This window comes from Periophthalmus magnuspinnatus, chromosome 4, assembly GCF_009829125.3.
Source record: "Periophthalmus magnuspinnatus isolate fPerMag1 chromosome 4, fPerMag1.2.pri, whole genome shotgun sequence".
In the NCBI taxonomy this organism is placed as follows: Eukaryota; Metazoa; Chordata; class Actinopteri; order Gobiiformes; family Gobiidae; genus Periophthalmus; species Periophthalmus magnuspinnatus.
Genome location: NC_047129.1, coordinates 25,159,698 through 25,181,999, shown reverse-complemented (window position 1 = coordinate 25,181,999; position 22,302 = coordinate 25,159,698). Strand labels below are relative to the sequence as shown.

At 37.6% G+C, this 22,302-nt stretch overlaps 1 protein-coding gene across 1 annotated transcript in view; it reads right to left on the bottom strand.

Annotated features, from left to right (window-relative positions):
• The window catches only part of LOC117369999 (regulator of G-protein signaling 8-like), a 42,308-nt gene that overhangs the window by 4,926 nt on the left and 15,080 nt on the right, over positions 1-22,302 (bottom strand). Inside the window, exons 2-3 of the mRNA XM_033965341.2 lie at positions 6,796-6,906; positions 6,024-6,085 (exon numbers count right to left, since the gene is read on the bottom strand). Of these exons, the coding sequence (XP_033821232.1) occupies positions 6,024-6,085; positions 6,796-6,896 (163 nt within the window). The 5' untranslated portion in view covers positions 6,897-6,906. The remainder of the gene's footprint in view (positions 1-6,023; positions 6,086-6,795; positions 6,907-22,302) is intronic.

Below are 22,302 nucleotides of genomic sequence, written 5' to 3'. Positions count from 1 at the left end.
TTCAGCTAATTTAGCCCAGAAATAACTTGTACTTGTCCTGAACCACAGAGCGCCATGTCAAGTTATCCGGACCATTTAGTTTCTATTTCACTAATGGGTACAGTGTGGTCCACCATACAGAGAAGACCCCAAATCACAGCATTAACAAGAGCACAAAATTCCCCTTTTTTTTAAATAGGCCTGATTCACACAATGTTCTTGCAATAATTGAATGTGTGCATGTGAACACAAGGTTAACTCTGACACGGGCTGCTGTGAGTGATTCAATTAGGCTGTGAATGTTGACACACGGTACACTCTCTACACATAGCTGCATGAAAGGAGGCATGGCCTCCATTTAAGTGTCATGTTTAGAACTCTTATTATTGTCCTCAAGCTGTGCATATGAAAGGAAAAACAGCATATTATTCATATTAAGTAAAGTACACTTTTTTTTCCATTTTACTGTTGTTTTGTACCTGCTTTGTTATGGCAGAAATGATTATCCTCTAAATGTCTTCATGAATTCCATGTACACAGAAATGCCTGAATGGAGGAGCAATATGAAACTAACGCACCCTTATTGTTCATTGAGTGTCTGTTATTAATTATTCCCATTGAACTGCCCTATGATGTGAACGTTCATCATATTTTGAATCGTTCATGCCTCAAGTGTTTCATTTAACTCCCATAAGCATAGTCTAATTAACCCTACTGCTTTCTTTGTTTTGGGTCTAAGGATCGAGTTGTAAATGGTTTTGTGAGGCCACTTCCAATCGAGTTGAGTTTCCGTGCTCAAGGTCCAGGGACAGGGCTCTGCTACGTGAACAACTGACGTCACCAAAATATTACTAATGTTTTCTTAATAAATCAAATGTAAATTGTCTACGAATTATATACTTATTACGCATAAGGCCATAGACTGTACAAGGGCGTGGACTAAGTGTGACGTCACCCTTAGCGTTTGGCTCCAGTTAAATGAAACTCATCAAGGCTAGTGATAATAGGGGCGAATTTGCATGTTAGAAATTCTGACCACATGTGGTGTGGAGCAGGTTAATACTAACATTTTAAGACCAAAATGATGAGCCTGACAGCAGCAGTGACGAAGAGAGGGGCAACAGTTTTCCAATGCAAAGTGAATCAGAGCCAGAGTCAATGGAGCCGGAAATTTCAGAACATTTAGTAATTGCACATTTGTGTCGCTCTGAGATGCCGCTTATCTAGAGTAAACACTAACACAAACCATTCCCTACACAGCGGGTGTGTCTGTAAAGCTCCCGGTCTCCTTCAAACCTACAAACACTGTAAGACAGAAACTGGTTCATCCAAAGGACAAAACCCCGAGCCACAAACAAAGCAATGTGGTCCACTCCAGATTGCAGTGAGCATTACATTGGAGAAACTAAACAGCCACTCCATAACAGAATGTATCAACACCGTCATGAGAGCTCCTCAGGACCCCAGTCTGCTGTACATCTCTGAATGATTATGCTAAATATGAGTCCGGCAGCCTACAAACAGAAACTGTAAACAATATGTGTCTTAGTTTTAGTGTAACTAGCTCCTCCATTCAGATATAAGGCAGTGTCCACCAATAATCTGACCAGAACTGAAGAAGCGGCTTGAACACTCCACAAATTTTTTGTCCAGTTGACAGATTAGAATTTTTCTTACATTTACATTTTCTATTACCTACATAAATGCAGTAGTTGTGATCTGATAATTGAACCAACTGAAATTATTATTCAGATTCAATTGCAACATTGTATCAGCCCTGGAATACTATTTTACATATTTAGTTTTAACGTAGCCTTCTGTTATTGACTTTTACATGGCCATACAGACTGTATATGTGAAAGCCACTCTCCTGCCCCGTCTGTTTCATAACCCTGTGCACATGCATCTAATGCACCCATTGCCTTGTTTGAGTTGGGAACATCGCGTCTCTCACCTCTGTAATGCTCAGTCAATTGAATCAGGAAGTCCAGGTGTTTATTGTCTGCGCAATGTGGACAGCTCTCCTCTTTACTAACTTCCAGTGCCCATATGTAATGCACTATGGCTTCACCGCTGGGAGGGAGGAGTCACAGAAGCCAATCCTGGTTCATGTAATTTATTTGTAATTTGTGAAAACAGTGCAGCCTAGTTTTACAAATGAGCTTCTAGGAAATGTTGTAGGCGGTAAATATAGTATTTTTTTGAAGAGTAATGATGTGTAAAATGTTTATGGATAGACTGGATATCAAATTGATGAGTTAAAGGGGACATATGTGAATTTACCTTTAACCTTTGTTCAGTAGTGATTGGGAAGTCCAAGACTGAAATTATCAAACTGATTCGAGTGAAGGTGTAAGGAGTTTAAAAATACAGTGCCACACCTCTTGTATGTAACAGAATGTTTAAGTTTGAGAGAAGAACACAGCCTAAATATGCAGGATTTGTGTGTTAAACTCTATGTGCAAGAAACAAGACACAAACCCAGGTCTGTTTTTCATGGAGAAACAAAATTATAACAAAAATCAGAAAATCAAATCCAAATCACCTTATTTATCCCAGAGGGGCAATTTAAGCACACTGAGCAGTAAAATACAATAATAACAGAAAAACTCAAACAAATGTCTGAATGGTGATTAATATGGAAAGTCATTATAGTACTGATACTGGAAGGAGTGTTAACGCCGTAGAAGCTTAGTCCAGTAGAGAAATGATGTCAACAGTTTGGAGCTTTTGAAGAGTTTTGAAACTTCTGTCATTTGACAAAGCGGGATTCAGAATACGCACTTCTTTAATACTACACCGGTCGTCACCAGTGCATCATCCAAGTTCAAATGATTGGAACAACCCATCAGGGAGACACGTGGTCCATCCCTATCAAAACAAATATGGGTGTTTACGAGAAAATTATCACAAAACACTGCAAATTTCTGCAGAATCAGTGAGTGAAATTTTATTGTGTTCAAAATGAAGGGTGACTAATGAGCTCCTTCGTTTCACATGCGTCAGTGAAATAAACAAATCTGATTACACGATCATGTTCTGGCTTGAGACGGGATGGAGGGTGTGGGGATCAGACCGATTTCCCTCTGTGTATATGGCTAGCTGGTTTAAGTTGATCATTCTGCATTCAGATTATAGCGCTGGGAACCAGATCTGCTGCAGGTGCTGGGGTTTAGGTAGTGGGGATTCAGATCAGAGAGACTCATTTTAGATTTAAACCAAGTGGATTTCAGCAATGACAGTGGCAACTCAAATAAGAGACTCGTGTGAGGCTCATTCTGCTTTCTGATTGGACAATTGCCTTGAGAATCAAAACACCAAACTATAATAAATAACTTATTTCTGAAAGTTCCATTGCATCCGACTCTCTTTCTGTTGACTTGATCTGTTGGTAAATCGTATTTCTAGAGTGGTTAAAAAAAATACATAAAAAATTAAACAATATAAAAATAAATAAATACATAAATAAATGATAAATAATAACAATAACAATAATACTAATAATAATAATACATATTCAGCAATTGTATTTATTTTATTATTACTATTATTATTATTTTATATTATTTTTTTATTTTTATTTTTTTTTTTTTTTTTTTAAATTTTAATTTTGGTTTTCTATAACTTCCCCTTTACATCATCCCTGCCTGCAGTGTATGAGACAGTGCATTGAGTTCAGTAAGCCTGGATTGCTAACCGTCATCATTAGGTTTAGCCCATTAAACCTGCTGACGCTTTATGTTGATGTCAGAAATACTACGTCACACTTTTTACCTCGTTAGCTTTTGCATCCAAGTGTGTTTATTAACCGTTAGCGTACAGGGATCACCGCAAAGGTCACTAGTGATGAAGGATATGAATCATTATTTATCATTCAACGTCTTAAGCCTTATGTAAGTATAGCTCTGAGGGAGTGCAAGGAGTTGCTGGTGGTGGTGGTGTGGGTGAAAAATAGACTCTTATGTCTATCTAAGGAAAGGGAAAACAAAGCATGCATACGTTTTCAAAAAACTACGAACATCTGTGGAAATGGGAGGGCTCAGGCTACAGAATATTGAGAAAAACAATCTTGCATTTGAACTCTCCAAATTAGCAACATTTAAGTTTGATATGGCAGCATGAAAAAATGTGTGGCAGCTAACTCACAAAATTATGAAAATGTGCCCTTATTTACAAACATATTCATCAGTATGGATCAATCCTAAGATATGTATAGGGAAGAAATCAGTGTTTTGGAAAAGATTGCCCATTGTTCTTTAAAGGCACACATCTCTATTTATTTTAGGATGGACTGTAACTGTAAGCTGTACATTTGTTTTGTTAATTACATCTTACAGTAACAGGCCTAATCACAGTTTGGTAAATTAATAGCTTAATAATTTTAAAATGTATTTGACAGTCACATACTATTTTGATTTTTTTGTATTCTTCTTTCATTTTAAACTACTCTCATTTATTGTGATATTGAGAGAACCCTCTACCCTGGGCGTACTCTTGTCTAATGGCCGTGCTGCCCTGTCTCCAGCCTCTGTGGGACTAAGCACTGAACTGAGTAAAGTCTCCAAACTACAGGACCAACATCTCCAAGGTTGGCTCTGTTATGTGACAGAAGCAGATCTGAAGGGTTAAACAAGGTGGAATTTAAAATTTTATGCACAGGAATAAGTATAAAGGGGCGACAGTGGCTCAGTGTTTAGAGTGTTGGTCGCCCAACCCGAAGGTCGGAGGATCAAGTCCCGCTCGGAACAAGTTCTGTCGTTGTGTCCTTAGGCAAGACACTTCACCTACATTGCCTAGTATGAAAGTGGTGTGTGCACGAATGATAGGTGGTGGTCGGAGGGGCCGATGGCACAGATTGGCAGCCTCGCTTCCGTCAGTCCAGTAGTAGCTTACCATCACCAAGTGTGGAAATGAATGAATAATGACTATAGTGTAGAGCTTTGAGAGGCTTTGACAAGCCTGTAAAGTGCATTACAAGTGTAAGCCATTATTATTATTATTATTATTAAAGGCACTGGAAAATCTTTGACATATTCTTTTCTTAAAGTGACCTCCTATGTTATATAATGCTGGCAAAAAGAAATGGAAATGAAAAAGTAAACATAACACAATGCTTAAAGTTAAAAACAGTATGAAGCAAAATGAGCACCCAAATAACAGGCTCTATTTGTCTAACTAGTTGTTTACTAATTTAACTAGTACTACTACAACTATTACTAGTAATAGTACTAATAATGTTACTGTTTTACTGTGGCTTCGAGCACTTTGATGCAACTTTTTTTTTTTTTTTTTTTTTTTAAATGTGCTATACAAATAAAATGACTTGACTAGTAGAACTGCTTCTACTACTACTATTTCTAATACTGGTGTTGTCACTACTACTATTAAACTGCTACTACTCTTACTACCACTAACTGCTAATACTAATACTAGCATAGCTTTGCCCACAGCCTGGTACTGTATATAAACATTCTACACCATTTATTTTAATATGACAGCTAAATAAAAATGACTTTCTGTAGACAACATACAGCCTTATGTAAGCATAGCTCCGAGGTAGTGCAGGGAGAGGATGGTAGTGGCAGTGTGGATGCAAAATAAACTCTAATAGAGGCCATTATGGGTCTTATTTATTGTTGTTAAGTTCATATGGTGTTTTATGATTTTATTCCCGTGACAAAAAATTGCTTCTAGGTGAAAAACTGGAACAAACTGTGTACCCAATGTGCCAGCTCTATTTATATTTATACTACTCCTACTGCTCCTGCTGTTGCTATCGAGCTAATCTGCTGTAAAAGCATGTGAGTTCAGAATCTGGAGAAATTTGACCCTTTGTGGTGCTAAATGACACTGAGTCTTTATTGGTTATGTACAGAAAATTAATCTTGAAAACCATTCTTATTTTAAAAGATGTTTGGGGGAAAAAAAATCACCCATGTATTTCAAAGCTAATGCCTACTTTTATTAAAACATAAAATCTAACATACATCATTAGCATATACTTATATATAGGGGAAAAAAAAGATCAAAATACATGAACTTACATTTGTGCGAGATGAGTTGGTTGAAAGACTCGGACCACCGCACCACCTCGTCTGTGGACAGCCTGCAGAGATAGAAGGAACACAAATAAACCAGGAAGTAGCCTTAATGTCTGGCACATCTTTAACTACAAAAAGTGCATTGTTGTGCAGCCCTATGCAAACCTTTGGGGACATGGATCTTTTATCATCTGACATTTCTGCACTTTTGTGGTTATTTTTATGGATCCATTTCATTTCCATTTTGTGAGTTACTGGAACCTCAACCAAGATATTTACACACATTTTCACATCATTCCGATTGCATTTTGAAAACATCATCTGAATATTGTTTTGGAGATCATGCGAAACATAGAGACATTAATTTCTGTCACATATCGTGCACAACTAGTTCCATTCTTAAATCAATTTTGGATAACTTTTAAAGAGGAGTTATAACACTTCTAAGGGGTCCCTCCTCTTCTTGCTCCCCACGCAAAGTCACACCCCTTGCATCCCACTAAAGAAACTACTGCATATCGCGTCAGGTTTGTGAAGTTGTAGTGCACTGTTTTGTATCACGCTTCTGTATATTTATGGAAAATTATTGAACCTTTGATAGAATCAAACTGCTAACTGTAAGGAGGGTTCGAATAGGGCCGAGGAGAGATCACAAGATTACTCAAACATGCATGGATGAGATAAAACCTCTTTAGGCGTGGTTTTGATGAAGGAACAATGTTATAACATGGTCAGATTTTTGCATTTGCGTTATGCGTGCCTTGTTCACACTCACTTCTGACATCGTGCGGTGGTCTCGTGAGCTGGGGGCAGGAACTCGCTGAAGTCGGTGTAGGAGTCCGACTTGTGGGACAGGCACCCCAGTCTGGTCTTCATCCTGGGAATCCTACAACACACAAAGATGGTCATGTACTATGGGCTGTAAACAAAAATCTCATGTTAATTTTGCAGAGAACAGAGCAAAATAGCAATAATTTAAAAAAAAGAATAAGAAGAATAAAAAATTATATATATATATATATATATATATATATATATATATATATATATATATATATATATATATATATATATATATAAATAATAAATATAAAAATGCACAGAAAAAAGATTTGGTTCTTTTCAAAAATGAGAACCGGTTCCGACAGTTCACTTTAAGGAACCATTCAAAAGAGTCAACCTGTTCACGAATGTCACATCCCTAATAACCTTATATTGCATTGATTCATACTACCGGTATATAAATTCATTTTGCACTGGGTTCTACAGCACATACCCTTTAGCGATGAGACTTTCAGCTCTTTCATGGGATCCGACTCTTTTGGATCCGTTCATGTCCAGGAGTCGTTCAAAAGACTGACTCTTTTTATATCTATTTATATGATGCCAATGTGAGAACTCATTGTATCACACAGGGAAATCATCAAGGCTCAGATCTGTTTAAAATGGTTCAATAGATTGTCGGATTGGTTACCCTTTGGAATTATGAATAATCTAAATAAAACACTGCACTGCAATAATAATAATTTAAAAACTAACTGTAAATATTATGCTGCCAGATCTGTTTTTTGTGCCCAAAGCTTTCATTCTTGTTGCATGTTCTACCTCTGTTCTGATCATTGTGTTGGTTCAGTGTAAATCAATATTAAAAAAAAAGATTAAAATTAGAAAGAAAAAGGTTTGATTCTTTTCAACCGTTCACGTTAAGGAACCATTTAAAAGAGCCCTTATATACTGCATTGATTCATTTTGCACTAAGTCCTATTTCACTGATTCCTACTGCATAGTTAGTTGATAAAATGAGTATTGTACATGTCCAGCTTTTAAACATTTATCACACAATCACATATTTGCACATTTGTCAACTGCCAGTTTAACATGACAGGACATTTTGTGAGAAGAATGTTCGCTTAAATGATAGTTCAGAGTCACGTCTGACAGTAGCTCCAGTTACTCGGGATCCTGACTGACAGATTTTTGCTTGATGAATACACTTCTACCTGTTTTACCTCCTATATAAATGAGATAACTAACACGTTGCGCTCATGGCTCATTCTCCATGGCTACAAATTACAAGGGAAACTAGTATAGCACACTTAAAAGCTCTTAAAAGTATTTGTGCATAATATATCTCCTTGATCTGATAAGAAATGGGACTGAAACTCACAATGCAAGACAATTGATATAAAATGGTCTCTAGAATTTTCAAAAATGTATTTATTGTTGCTATACTTTTTTCTTTTTCTCTCTATCCCAAATTGCAAGACCACCAAAGAGTATATGTCATTTACTGGATGTTGTAGATAAACGGATGAATAAACAGAGCACATTGGACAGTGGATGCATAGAAATCAGGCCTGAACAGGACTGGACTGGTTTGACAGGTGTCGCTTCATATGCAACAGCCTCTCTGCTGTACAGTCTAATCTAATAGGAATTTAATCTGATCACAACTACATGTGACATCTCCAGAGTTTGGCAGATGAAGATCAGTTAACAAAGTGTATAAGACAAGTTTTCAGTTTTTTATTTTTGTTTTGCTTGGTGGGATAATACCTGTGTTAAAATAATAATAATAATAATAATAATAATAATAATAATAATAATAATAATAACTCAAAGTTTTCCAACCCAATCAAACATCGTGCATGATTTCTACCTATGACGCAACAATCCCGGAAAAATCCAAATTTAGTGTTTTGTGACTTGGAGGGAGCAAATTTACTGCACAAGATTCATCAAACAAGCGTCAGTGAAGCCAAATACAACTCCAGGTAGTGTTGTCACAATAGGCAAGGCAAGTTTATTTGTATAGCACAAGTAGTACACAAAGTAATTCAAAGTGCTTTACAGAATAAACAAGACAATACTAAAATTTCAAACTCGATTTCGATACTAAGGAATAGACTCGATACCACAATAATTAAAAACACCCCTTTTTAAACAATAGACTGTGGTTTTCAACTTTAAATCGGTATTTTCTTTTACTATACGGTCTGATATCTGTATAATCCAATTGTCCAGGTTTGTGTCCATAGAGGTCCAGGGGGGTGGGTGTATACTAGTCTATGTGTCTTGTACTTGTTCTGATACAGCTCAAGGTCATTCTAAAGCGATTCAAGAAAGGTTAATTTCTGTCCTGTGAACGCGACTTCTTTTTAGCATCAATACCTGTTCAAATATCTAGTTTAGATTTAGATTAGTATCTGATTTTCAAAACTTTGGACAACCCTAGCTTCAGGTATATTTTTGATGAGAGAGCAATGCTGGTTTAGATTCCATGGTTTAAATCTCAAAATAGTACATTCTGCATAATGCGTGTGCTTTAAAACTCCAACATCAAGTAATATTAGATTTCTATTTTGCGCTCCCTACCGATGCCTGAAATAACCGTGGATCAGGCTGAGTAATACATTTGTTCCTGATCGTGTACCGAGGGGCTTTTATGAAGGAGCGTTTGTTGTATGCTTGTGTACCTCATCGTGTTCATTATTACACAATGATAGATCTGGGGACAGTTCTGAAAGCGCTCATCTAAAAACAGTGTGAACACAGAGGAATAAATAGCTAATCTGAATACATGAAGTGGGTTTTGTGATGAAGGAACACAAGTTTAGCATTGGACATTTTGTTATCTAATGCATTTGTAGACTGTCGCAAAGGTTCACCTCAGTTAAAGGGATACTTCGACAGAAAATCAACAGGGCTTCAGTCGTTTGATTGGTTGATGGTGTCTTATTCGACCAGAGTTTGTATTAGTTGACAAAGTATTTAATTTTGATTTTAAGGATTTATATGAGACAATAGCTTAAGTTAATGAGCACATGAGTCAGCTGAAGATTTTGTCCTTTTTGGTAAAAGGCAGATAAACTCATGATTCATGTTCAAGTTTAATCTGTCCTTTGTATAAATATATTGTTTCATAGTACTTTTCTGTGTAAATAGTTGTTTTTGCATGAACTTCCGTACAGATGTAGTCTTGTGAATGCAGTTTGGGTCAGATACATAGAGATACGTATAGTAGTACAGTTTTTGAGAGCTTTTCTTACACCCCATTTTTAGTTGATTGATCGATTGGTTTTAAAATTTGTTTAGTCGACTACAGCTCTAGAAATCCATCAATTTTCTTCTGCTTTATCCAGGTCCGGGTCGTGGTGGCAGCAGTTTCAGCAGGGAGGCCCAGACTTTCCTCTCCACACACTTCCTCCAGCTCTTCCGGGAGGATTCTGGGGCATTCCCAGGCCAGCCAAGAGACATAGTCTCTCCAGAGTGTCCTGGGTCTTCTCCGGGGCGTCCTCCCAGTGGGACGTGCCTGAACATCTCTCTCGGGAAGCGTCCAAGAGGCATCCTGAGCAGATGTCCGAGTCACCTCAGCTGGCTCCTCTCGACGTGTAGGAGCAGTGGCTCTACTCCGAGCTTCTCTCGTGTGTGAGTGAGTCTACAAGTGACAAAAGCTTTATGTTGATTTGGTCATTTGTGTTTCTTGCACTGTTCCATCAGATATTTGTCTAATTTGTGTGTATATTATTTGAAAATTCTACAAATTACATTAACTTTAAATTTATACATCTTTATACATTTAAATATATTAGGTCTTGATATATTATGTGTTACTTTTACATGAGTAATATTATTTTGAAGTAATGTTACTTTTACCTAAGTAAAACTTTTGGCTACTCTTCCCACCTCTGTTCATTATGAATCAAGTTGTCATGCTTTATTACGGTTAAATAAGGAGTGTATTTAGGTGTTATCAAATAAGTGCAGAAATAGGCACAAAACAGAATACATGTCCTAATAATACAAAATGTATATCTAATTCCAATGGCATATTTCTTTATCCCTTTTGTTAATCCTGCAGAGATATTTTGCTCTTTGCTTTTTAATGATCATCATTGCCCTTCTTAAGGTTGCCCTATATAATCACCTTGTTACATCTCAAACGTATGTACGCACGCAGCCCAAGCATCTGGCATCATCTGCCAGTGAATCATCCATTTAAAGGTACATGCTATTTTCAGACCTGCAGCTATTTCAGCTAAGAAGAAAAGGAGCATTTAATCAGGGAGCCTAAATTTAGCACACTGAAGAATGCGTTGCTTATAAAAGGTTTTGCAATGGTGAGTCAGATGGTTAAAGTGGCTAAAAACATACACTGGTCGAGATGGACGATTCTGATGTATTGGATGTGAAAGAAGGTGAAGAGTGGAGGAATGTAGTGGAGAGTGCATATTTTTATCAACAGTAAATCAAAATGCAATATTACTTAGTAGATTGTCAGATTGGTAGGAATGTGTTTGCCCTGGATACTTGGATGAAAAATGAAAAAAAGCGCAGTACAAAGAAGTGAAGAAGTGAGAAGGGAATGAAATGAAAATTGTGATATATATGGCTACTGCAGAAGGTCAGCGAGGAGCTGACTCCTCGCTCAGTGGTAACCTTCTGCTGAGTGAGAAGCAACTAATGCATTAGCAGCAGACCCTTCCAAGAGTGGCATTTTAGAATTTAGACTTGCTGCACACACAATCTTGTACTGATATTCTAACATTCTGTCCCATTCATTTTAATAGGACAATAAAACAAAAACATTCATTTTAATCTCTGTAGACGGCGCAGATAAATGATTCTTGTTTTTATGTCTGTTGCATTTGCCAGTGAGAAATAACTAATATGCAGGATTTATGCTACTCGATGTAATAAAACTAATATTTTACTGTCAAATACTTGGGGCCGGCCTCATTTTTAATGCATTTTTGTCCACGTATTTGCAGCTAACGTATAAAAGGTACCAGAAAAACCTGCAGCTGCTCTGTTTAAAACACTGGGAAGGTCTATATTATTGGATTTTTATACCTAATTCTCTCTCAATTGTTTAAAATTCAAGGTTTCTTTATTAGTATCCACAGGTAAATATGTTTGCAGAGGGGATCACAGCAATTGTAACCACCCACAAACACTAAATGATTATGTAGTGCTGTAAAATTGTCTTACTCTTATGTATCGCATTGGCATTGACAGTCTATTGACAGTTTGTGCAAAAAAGAAAAAGTATTGTACATAATGAAAAAACGTATTTTTACGCACAACTTCTATAATTTGGTTTGTTATAGGGTTGTCAGATATATGGAAAATCAGATTCTAATCAATACTCAAACTAATATTGACAAAATTTGAGTTTTCCTGGAGAGTTTAGTCTGATTTTGTCGTAACGGTGGGTGTAGCGGACCAAAGAGTGCAGACTTGGGGCAGATTTACAGTGTTTATTTACAGTTTGTGACACAAAATACAGAACCAAGGGTTGATCTGGTGGAGAGCAAGAAGCCAGGTGCAGGCCAGGATCCAGGAGCGGAGCATAGAGTGCAGCGAAGACAACGATGCGGGTAGCACCAGGGCAGGGAGCAGAGTGCAAACCAGGGTCCAGTAACGTGGAGTGCAGAGATAAGCCAAGACAGTACCAGGGTTGGGAAGCAGGGTCGGAGCAGGGTCGGAGCAGGGTCGGAGCAGCAAGCAGGGTGAAGACACGCGTAGGATCCGGCACCGAAACAGGATGCAGGAACGACAACGATCTCGCGCCGAGTGTCTAGTCCTGGCTCCTCTTATACTCCGCAGCAGGTGGGAGTAATTGCGCTGATGCACTCCAGGTGCGCGCGGGAGGAGCCAGGAACTCTGCCCAGCTCCAGGCTCAAACAGGTGAGGGAGGGGAAAGCACACAGGGAGACAGAAAATGCAGGATCATGACAGATTTTGAGCTTTATCAGATTAAATATAAGACCTCATGCTAAGATAAAGAAAGTACTATTATGTTGTTTACCAAAAAGGAGCAGGTTTTTATCTTTGTTGTGGTATCGTAATCAGTATCGGACATTGAGTGCATTCCCTAGTATTGAAATCGAGTTTGAATTTTTAGTTTTGTGACAACACTATTTTGTTGTTTGTTGTCTTTGTTGAAAAAATAAATAAAAATGTGGCTGTTAGCACACACTGTGTTAAACCACAACTATCTGGAAAGGAACTGAGAGACACTGACAAATACCCATAACACAGTGTCCATAGGCTGCATACATCCATGTGTCTGGTCTGTAGGAGGAACCGGAGATGGCCCACGCCTGTTCTGAATCACTCATGCTAATCACACACGCATCCGAATAAATTAGCAACTCAAGACATGCCTGTAGACTCCTCCAGTTTGCTTCTTATCAAAGTGGGGTTTTCATAGCTCATCTTTTCAACGTAACTACTGCTCTATGCGTGTATGTAGATATTTGTGGAGTACTTTTACACCGGTTTACAAAGAAGCCATATTGTGCTTTTGTCTGCTGTATTGTATTAATCTAAACAACTTATTAAAGAAACAACTTAACAAAAGAAACGACTTCCGCTGACTTCCGCAATAGAAAACTGCGGTGTCCAATGGGAGCTGAAGTCACTGTAAACGTCATCAAAACAAAGAGCTATGAAGTTGTCGGCACTTCCTACAGATAGCTGCACATCACACTAGACACATTGTACCTTCAATAAGACTTGGAAGATTATTTTTAGTTCTGTGTCACAATGCAGTGTGAAGTTATTCAGGTTATAGAGGTAGAATCTCTTCAGTTTGTAGTAAAAAATACTTCCTGATCAATTGGGACAGTTTAGGAGGAGGCATGAGGGCCAACAAAAATTGGTCTGAGGGCCGCATTTAGCCCCTGGGCCATAGTTTGGACAGCCCTGAACTAAACCTTCTGCAAAGATTCATGTGTATTTTATTGTTTAGTGCTTTGCTAATTGATTCAACCAATTTTTCAATCCCATGACATAAACTTTTTTTTTTTTTTTATGTACGCCGCCTAAAGCTCATAGTTGCTGTTAAAGTCTACTGTAATGATACTATTTTTGTGTTGATACTACCTTATAAAACCATTGGCCTGAACTCACTCTCTCCCTTTGCATTAGTGTGGTGAGTGCAAACCCATGCTGATGTGGAGCTATTTTTGCACTCTTTGACAAACACATGTAGACAGGAGGAAGTAGTGCATGTACTACGCTCGGACATGCAGCCAGGCCACGTCCACACGAGACTGACGTGAAAGACACACGCAACACAGGTGGGGGATATATATAGAAACAAGAAGACACTGAAATGCTTGGTTTTGATAGTCTAGAATAAAATGGGTATACAGCTGCTGCGATATGGCCAAGCTGCAGTAGTACTCAGGAGTCTTTTGGTTTGGCTTGGTTTAGTCTAAGACATGATTTAATCCTTGTTTAAACCGGGTTGATTTGAAAACATTAACTTTCATTGTTTGGTTTTCGTTTAGCCTGGGATTTGTTCGAGATGCTTAGTCCTGGTAAAGACCAACTGTAGTCTTTGTTTAGACTGGCTCACAACTGGATTCTCCATGGCTTTCCTCAGTTAAGGGGATACAATTTGGATATTTGGTGTTAGCAGCACAAAAGGAAAAAGAAGAGAAGATTCATTTTTTCCCTAACAATCTTATGAGACATGTTAGTCCAAGACATATAATGAAAAATAAATAAAAAAAAAATAACTAAAGAAAACAAAACTATTGAGATTAGGTCTGGACAACTTTCCCAAAAATTGTATAAAAAAACCCCTAAAATTCATGAACACGTTTTCACTTTAAGTCTTTTATCTTTAGTGATTCAATAGCCCAAAAACTAAATCCCTTCTCTAATCCACATACTATGCCAACAATTTTAAACCCCCAAACTGTTCATAACAATCTGCAGCAATTTTATTTCAATTGGACTCAAACAGGATCACTCAACCGTCTTAATGAAGCTATATATTGTTGTCTGCGCAGCCCACCCAGCTGAATATTTGGTGCTGGGTATGTTCCCCATTGTGTTACCTAAGCTGGTGCATTGCAGAGCTCCACACACATATCACCCTCGTTTGAAGCCCCCGCAACAGTCCCCATGTGGAGGCAGATAAGGGATTATGAAACTGCATTTTGTCCAAAATAAAAAGCTAAGACTGGATGAGGGAATAGTAATCACTGTATTTGTTCCCTGTTGAAAATAATGGTGATTACTGCAGTGGTCTGATGACTCATGTTATTTTACTATGGCCCATTGTAGTGCATGAGTCATGAAAGGAGAGGCTACAACTGGCTACAAAACATACCGTTGGGTACAAAAGACTGCCTAGTGGGCTATTCAATTCATAAACCATAATCAATACACTCAATGTACACTAAAAATATATATAAACTGATACTATGCTGCGGAGGTGCTGCATATATGTCTGTGGAATTATGTTCATCATTTACTCTGGTGACACTGTGCACACATTAGCAAATAGCCTCATAAGTTGTAAAAAGAAGAGCCTGTGATCAATACAAGTGTTCATGGTCGTGTTTAGGAGTTTGATTTTCAACAAAAATGTGAGAGTGGTTAACTAAACAACAGTTGGCTAATGCTAGCTAGCTTCTGACTGTAATGTTATTTGAGAGGGAGTTGTTTAACAGCACAAAATCAGCGCATCAGTTGTAGTTCCAGCTAAGTCAGTTCTTTATGGTCTGATTGTGTTAAAACAAGGCTAAGATTACAGTCTAATTTGAGTAACAGAGCTTCAGACAGAGCAGTGCCTCTAGTTAGCTCCGCCCTCCCGGGTAATGTTGATTCAATTCAATTTATGTTTGTGAAGGCCAAAATCACAACAGCACTGGGCTCTAACGGCTTAACAAGATCATTGATCATTAAACGTCAGCTGCAAAGTATCAATGTGCAAATGTGTCTTTTGTCATCTTTTTATTGTAGGGAGGGTAAAAATAGTATCAGGGGTAAAATGTATTACCCTTAAAATATATATATATAAAAAATGAAAAAGTTCAGATACTATACTATATATCTAAAGCAACACCATGTAACTTTCTGGAGGTAGAAACCATAATTTGGAACATTCTCCATGGAGACAAATACTTTTTATGCTGTAATGTGGAATATTATAGCTAAAGGAATAACATTTCCATAGAAACAAGCAGGAGGAACCTCTCCTCCTGGCCAAAAAAGTGTCAGGTTTGTGGAGATGCAAGACCACTCATAGTAACAATGCACGTCTTGCAATAAGAATAGCAAAAATGAAAAAAAACGAAAAAAAAAAACAACAACTTGTATATTCTTGATGAATATTTGTTATCTTAAAGGTTTACATAATGTAGCTTTAAGGTATTTTTGAGAAATACAAAACTGAAGCAATACCTGTAATGAAACATGTGCTGGATGGATACCTTTAATGCCATACTGCAGGACATTTCAAGCAAACATCTCCACAGAGACAAATAAATTGCACACCTTCCATGAACAAAGTTACATAAACCATCTTTGAACCCAAAATCTTTACCAGTTATTGCCTGATGCTAATCAAAATCTCTCTTCCAAATTCAGTCTAGCTGTTATTATTAGCTCAAAACCAAAACTGTATTACCAATCTAAACTGTGAAATCGCATCTTCCATGTGAAATTACTCGCTAGTTCTTTTGCTGCGGCCGTTGATCTTGAGAAAATAATCTATTTGCTTTCTATTTTAGTCCCGTTCCCCCTCTATGCCCCTGTATATGCTCCGACTTGGTTGAACCCGCTGATTTGCTCAGATGCCTCGGCTCGCGGTGACGTGGGGGATAAAAATGGAAGTGCAAGTGTGACGATCCTTCGCTAAAGTTTGAGATGCGTAACGACTCCTGGTCAATGCCCCTGTCTGCACGCCTCGCTGCAAGGTAAAAATAGTACCGTCTATTGCAACTATACACAGACCAAGCACTCACAATGGAGGCTTAGTTTAATAAAGGACCTATCCACCATATTTATAGCCGGTGTTTTCAAATAGTATTAAATAGATATTTTGGGCCATATTTTTGGATGATTTGACTGGGTAAAATCATGCAAAAAAAAAAAAACATGCAATTTTTCCGCATGTATTTGAGCATAAGCAACTCTTCTAAATGGTAAATGGTCTTTTTTTTACCCAACATCAAGGCACTTCCCACAGACACTTGGGGCAAGGTGGTTAGGTGTGTTGCCCTAGAGCACAGTGACAGCATTCATCTGTGGGAGCTGGAATCGCACCACCAACATCTGGATCTGTGGATCTGACAACTCAGCTAATGATGTTGAGAGCGGGATTCGAACCACCAGCCTTCAGACCAGTGGACAAACCAAGCTCTACCAACTGACCTACTGTCACCGTTAATAAGGTCAATGTCTGCTGCATACTGTCTGCATCTAATTAGAAAGCATTTTATCATCTGAGTATCAGTACGTGCATTGTTAGCATGCTAGTTGCAGCTTTACGACGACAAAACTTCGCTCCGGTCTCTAGCTGTGAAAAGCACCGTAGTCGACAATTATGGACAACAACAGTAATAACCATGTGTACAACTCAATTCTGGTGCAGTGTATAACTTTTTGGTTGCAGGAGTGCCACCTGCTTGTTTCCATGGAGATGATTTTGCTTTGCTATAAAAAAAAAAAAAAAAAAAAAAAAAAAAAAAAATGCATTTCTTACAGTGAATGGGCTCGCCACTCAAGAGACCTGACTTTTACTTGGGAAAGATGCCATTATCAGCTTATTTCCATGAAGAAGATATATCTTTGTTGCCATACAGTGTAACATTCCAAGCAAAGTAACATCTCCATGGAGACAAGCAGGTATCAGAATAGTTTCATAGGGCACCTTTAAGTCATGACCTAGTTTCATCGTGGCTAAGATCTCGGCTCAGAATCGCATAAGTTATGGTTTCGCTACAAACTTTCTTAAATTCATTCATAGCTATTTTTTTCATGCAGCCTGAAGCTAACCCGTGGTAACAGTACACAGAGACCTCTTCACGCTCTACAAAGCTCTTGTTAATAACATTAGATTAGCAGAACTGTCTACTTCTTGGAGCAAAACAAGTGCTAGCGCCACATTTGACCCAACCAGACCTGGACATGCACCGTGCAGTCTGCTGAGGCTAAAGCAGGCTGCGTCAGATGGGCCCCCATGTTAGCTGTGGATAGTAGGTCTTCCTCTTTTGGCCCTGTGAACATACGCCCTGCACTTTGGACCTCCTCACTGACTCAAGCCTCAAATCTGGGTTGTCTACATGGAAATGTTGTTCTTTTGGCTATAATATTCCACAGTATGGCATGAAACTTATCTATCTCCATGAAGCACGTTCCAAATTATGGTTTCCACCTCCATGAAGTTACACGGTGTTGCTTTGGATAAATAGTAGTCATGCTTTACACTTTGGCATAAACTTTCTATTTCCATGGAGTCATGCTGGTGACAATCAGAGCAGGGAATTACACAGAAATGTTTTGATAGTGCAACTGTAGTTTTGGAAATGAAAATTACATTAAAAAAAAACAAAAAACTGCATTGCAATTGTTCAAATGATGTGTAAGGGGATATTTCTGCACATTAGTGGTTAGTGCAGTCAATTTCCTTGCTTTGCCTTGATGTTTTGTGTTACCTCAAGCAAAACATTCACAGTTTTAGCACATTTCTGATGCACTGTCATTGCCATTACTGTCATAAATAAGTAAAAGTTTATCAAGATATTCATTTTGTCAATTTCACTCACCCTGCATGAAAGGCATGAAAATCTATTTAATTTTTTAATTTTAATTAGTTTTTTAATGACTAATGCAAAATTTGATATATTTTCTTGGGTGGTTGGTCTGGAATATTTTCTTTTTTTTTTTTTAACAAAGTCAAAATATTACCTTTCCTTTTCAAGATTTTGAGGCAGATGACACCCTGGTTTGAAAGTCTGAGATGATCTGAGGCTAATAGACAATAGACAAGTGACTATAATGGGTTATGTTCACCAATTATATACAATTTGATGTAATAATTTCAGATGGAGAGTTTTTGAAAGTAATATCCAAATTGAAAAATCACAAATGTGAAACCGTATTTTGGATATTAATTGTTGACACATAGCATATTTAGATCACCATGTTACCTTTTATTGTTTTGAAAGTGCTTTATTCTGCTGCTGTAAGTATTTCAAAAATTTGTTTTCTGTTGTCGTTTTTGACGCTCACAGTCCCCGATCGCTTTTCTCCCTGCACTAAGTCACTCTCCCCTCAGAGCAATATCACAACACAATCAGCATGCATCTCGCTAATGAAACTACTGCACATCGCATCGGGTTTGTGAAGTTGTAGTGTGTTGGGTTTTTTTTATCCTGCTTTTGTGTATTTATAAAAAATGATCGGGAGCATGGGTGACATCGGTGACATCGGCTTGTGGGCTGAGCATTGGAGAGAATCGTACAGCCAACCCTAAAGAAGGTTTGAAAAGTGCATAGGAGAGATTGCAAAAACATGCATGGATGATGTACAAAACTTCTTCAGGCATGTTTTTGATGAGGAATCAACATCATAACATGGTAGAAAGCTCCAAAAAGTCAATTTTGCATAATCCTGCCTCATCAAAGTAAAATTATGCAAAAACTCCTGTCAGTCTCAAGCTATTTCAAATCTAGATCACTCTCCGGTCAGTGGGTCGTCTTGTTTTAGCTCACGGAACAACCCCCTGCAGTTTGGACAATCTCTGTCTCAATGACTCAAAACTCAAATCTGGCATTTTCGTAGGACAAACTTGATCTCGCCAAATGCTCCTTCCCTCCTTGCCCGATAATTGACTCACAGTGAATCCTAATGAGTCCGAGGAGGCTAAAACTGGAGCGGCTAGCTAGCAGTAGGACAAAACACAAATATGACCGAGACGCGATGTCCTATATGTGCCGGAAGGTGTTGTGAGTCCAGACCAACTGTCCCACTGCGTACAGGAAGTGGACATATGAACGAACTGACTGGTGCGGTGATATCAGGCTAACGCACGCTTATGTAATGCTGCAGCGAGTTAGCAACACATGGTGATTAGACCTAGTTGGGAAGCCATGCAATTTAAATATACATCTTGTAACTGAATACTGTATATTTTTAGCAGATGGATACAACTTTAAAAAAAATATCTTTTTATATATAGAGATCTTTTTTCAATTACAGTCAATTAGCATAAAGTGCTCCTTGCTACCTTGACAGCCCTGTATGCTAGCTTGTCATTTCAATAAATAAATAAACACACAAATAAATAAAATAACAATTACATCAGAAAACAATGAAAACAAAAATATTTTTTTACAGAAAAAAAAAAAAAAAAAAAAAAAAGTGCCATTTTAATTCAATGAGATCCCTAAAGTAGCAACCACATGCAACACCCCGTTTTATAAATTTAGGAACATATAGAAAACCCATGGTTCAAAATGTGGTAGAGTGCCTTTAAGTAGATCTGGGATTTCAATCAGATGCCCTTCCACTCAGAGTCCACTCAAATGTCCAAGTTTTGTTTAATATAATACCTCTTTGTATCGTTGTGACTTCCATACATTTTTTTTGAGAAACATTGAATATGAATTAATATATTATTTATGTATTAATGTATTTACCATATCAGTAGAATATTTATTAATTATTTATTTATTAAAGGTCCTATATTATGCTAAATTGACTCTTGTAAGCTTTAAGCCATCAAAAACATACCTAGAGTTGTGTTTTGTTTCACTCACACATGTTGGAGTAACCCTGGATTATTAGTCTGTTTATGTCTCCAAAGCTCAAAATGCTCTGTTCCACCTTGTGATGTCATGAAGTGGTAGTTTTTAAGTTAACAGCTACATTTTATCTTTAGTTTTATAGAGATTCCAGGGCTGAAATTATCCAAATGATTCTAGTGAAGGTGTATGGGGTTTAAAAACACAGTGGAGCACTTCCTGTATTACCACATGATGACATCACAAGGTGGAACGTAACAGTGTCTTCTGTTTGAAAGAAGAACTCAGGCTATATATGCAGGGTTTATGTGTTAAACTTGTTTGAATGACACAAAACACAATTCCGGGCATGTTTTTGATGAGGAAACAACATCATAATAGCGTAATTCATACTTTGATGCTAACATGAGGAACTGCTCTGTCTGAAGCTCTGTTGCTCAAATTAGACTATAATCTGATCTTTGTTTTAACACAATCTGACCAGAGAGAACGGATTTAGCTACAACAGGAGAGCTGTTTGTAGTGTTAAACAAGTCTCTCTCAAATAACATTACAGCCAAGAGCTAACAAACATTAGCCAACAGTTTTTCATTTAGTCGCTCTCACCTTTTTTGTTGAAAATCAAACATCTAAATAGGACCATGAACCCTCGAATTGATGACAGGTTCATGAAAATGTGTTGTATAAATCAGTTTTGTATTTTTTATAGTTTTCAGACAATAAAAAAAAAAAAAAAAACTTGGCTGTGTTTGCCACCATGGTAACTGCTGAACATTCCACCATAGAAATGCAGAACACCCCCAGCATGATGTCACTGGCAAGTATTAATATGTGCCTTTTAATCCGTTTCACCTGTGTTATTATTCTTGTATCAGTCCTGTAAACTGAACTAACTGCAATGCTTTGACGTAACAGCATTTCTCACATTAAATACAAAACATTTTCTTTAGAGTTATTTGAACTTGTAAATGTGTTTCCCCAAACACCTTCTGTAAATAGCATGTGCGTATTACTGTAAACTACTGTCTAAAGCTTTGACGTAACACAATTCACTCGACTCTCAGCTAAACAAACATCATTATCGTCTGACAATGGATCTGTGCCATAGATTGCAATGGGTTTTCCCGCTGTTTACATTACACAACTGGCCTACATTAGCAAAACTGAGCTAACGTGTAGTCTGACCAAGCGGAAGATAAGGAGTTTAAAGTGCGTATGAACGGTTAGGCTACTCATGTCAAACACAGTTAACATCATTATATTTAAGATTTTACTATAAATCTTGCCTATAGTGTCTGTGTGTGTGTGTGTGTAGGGGTGTGTGTGTGTGTGTGTATTTTTTTATATATATATGTAATTGATTTATAATTTTACTTCTTGGTTGGGACACGGGCAGCAGATACGACACGCACAAGGGCCAAAACATGTCTAAACGGCACTATTGTTATGATTAGGCTAATACAAATTGATGAACAAATTTATTTTGTTAAATGAATATTTAAATTGACAGAAAAATGTATTCCTAGCAGATAATTTGTTCCTGCATTATTCTGTTTTATAACTCACTTCTTCTTTTTGTCACTGCCACTTAAAGGGTCTTTACCATTTTTGTCCCACATTCCTGCTTATCCAATATCTTATAAGCAGCTCTTGAGGTCAGTATAAGTCCACTGCATGCTGTCTGCTGTCTGCATCTAACTATTAAGCATATTATTGTGCGAGAATCAGGA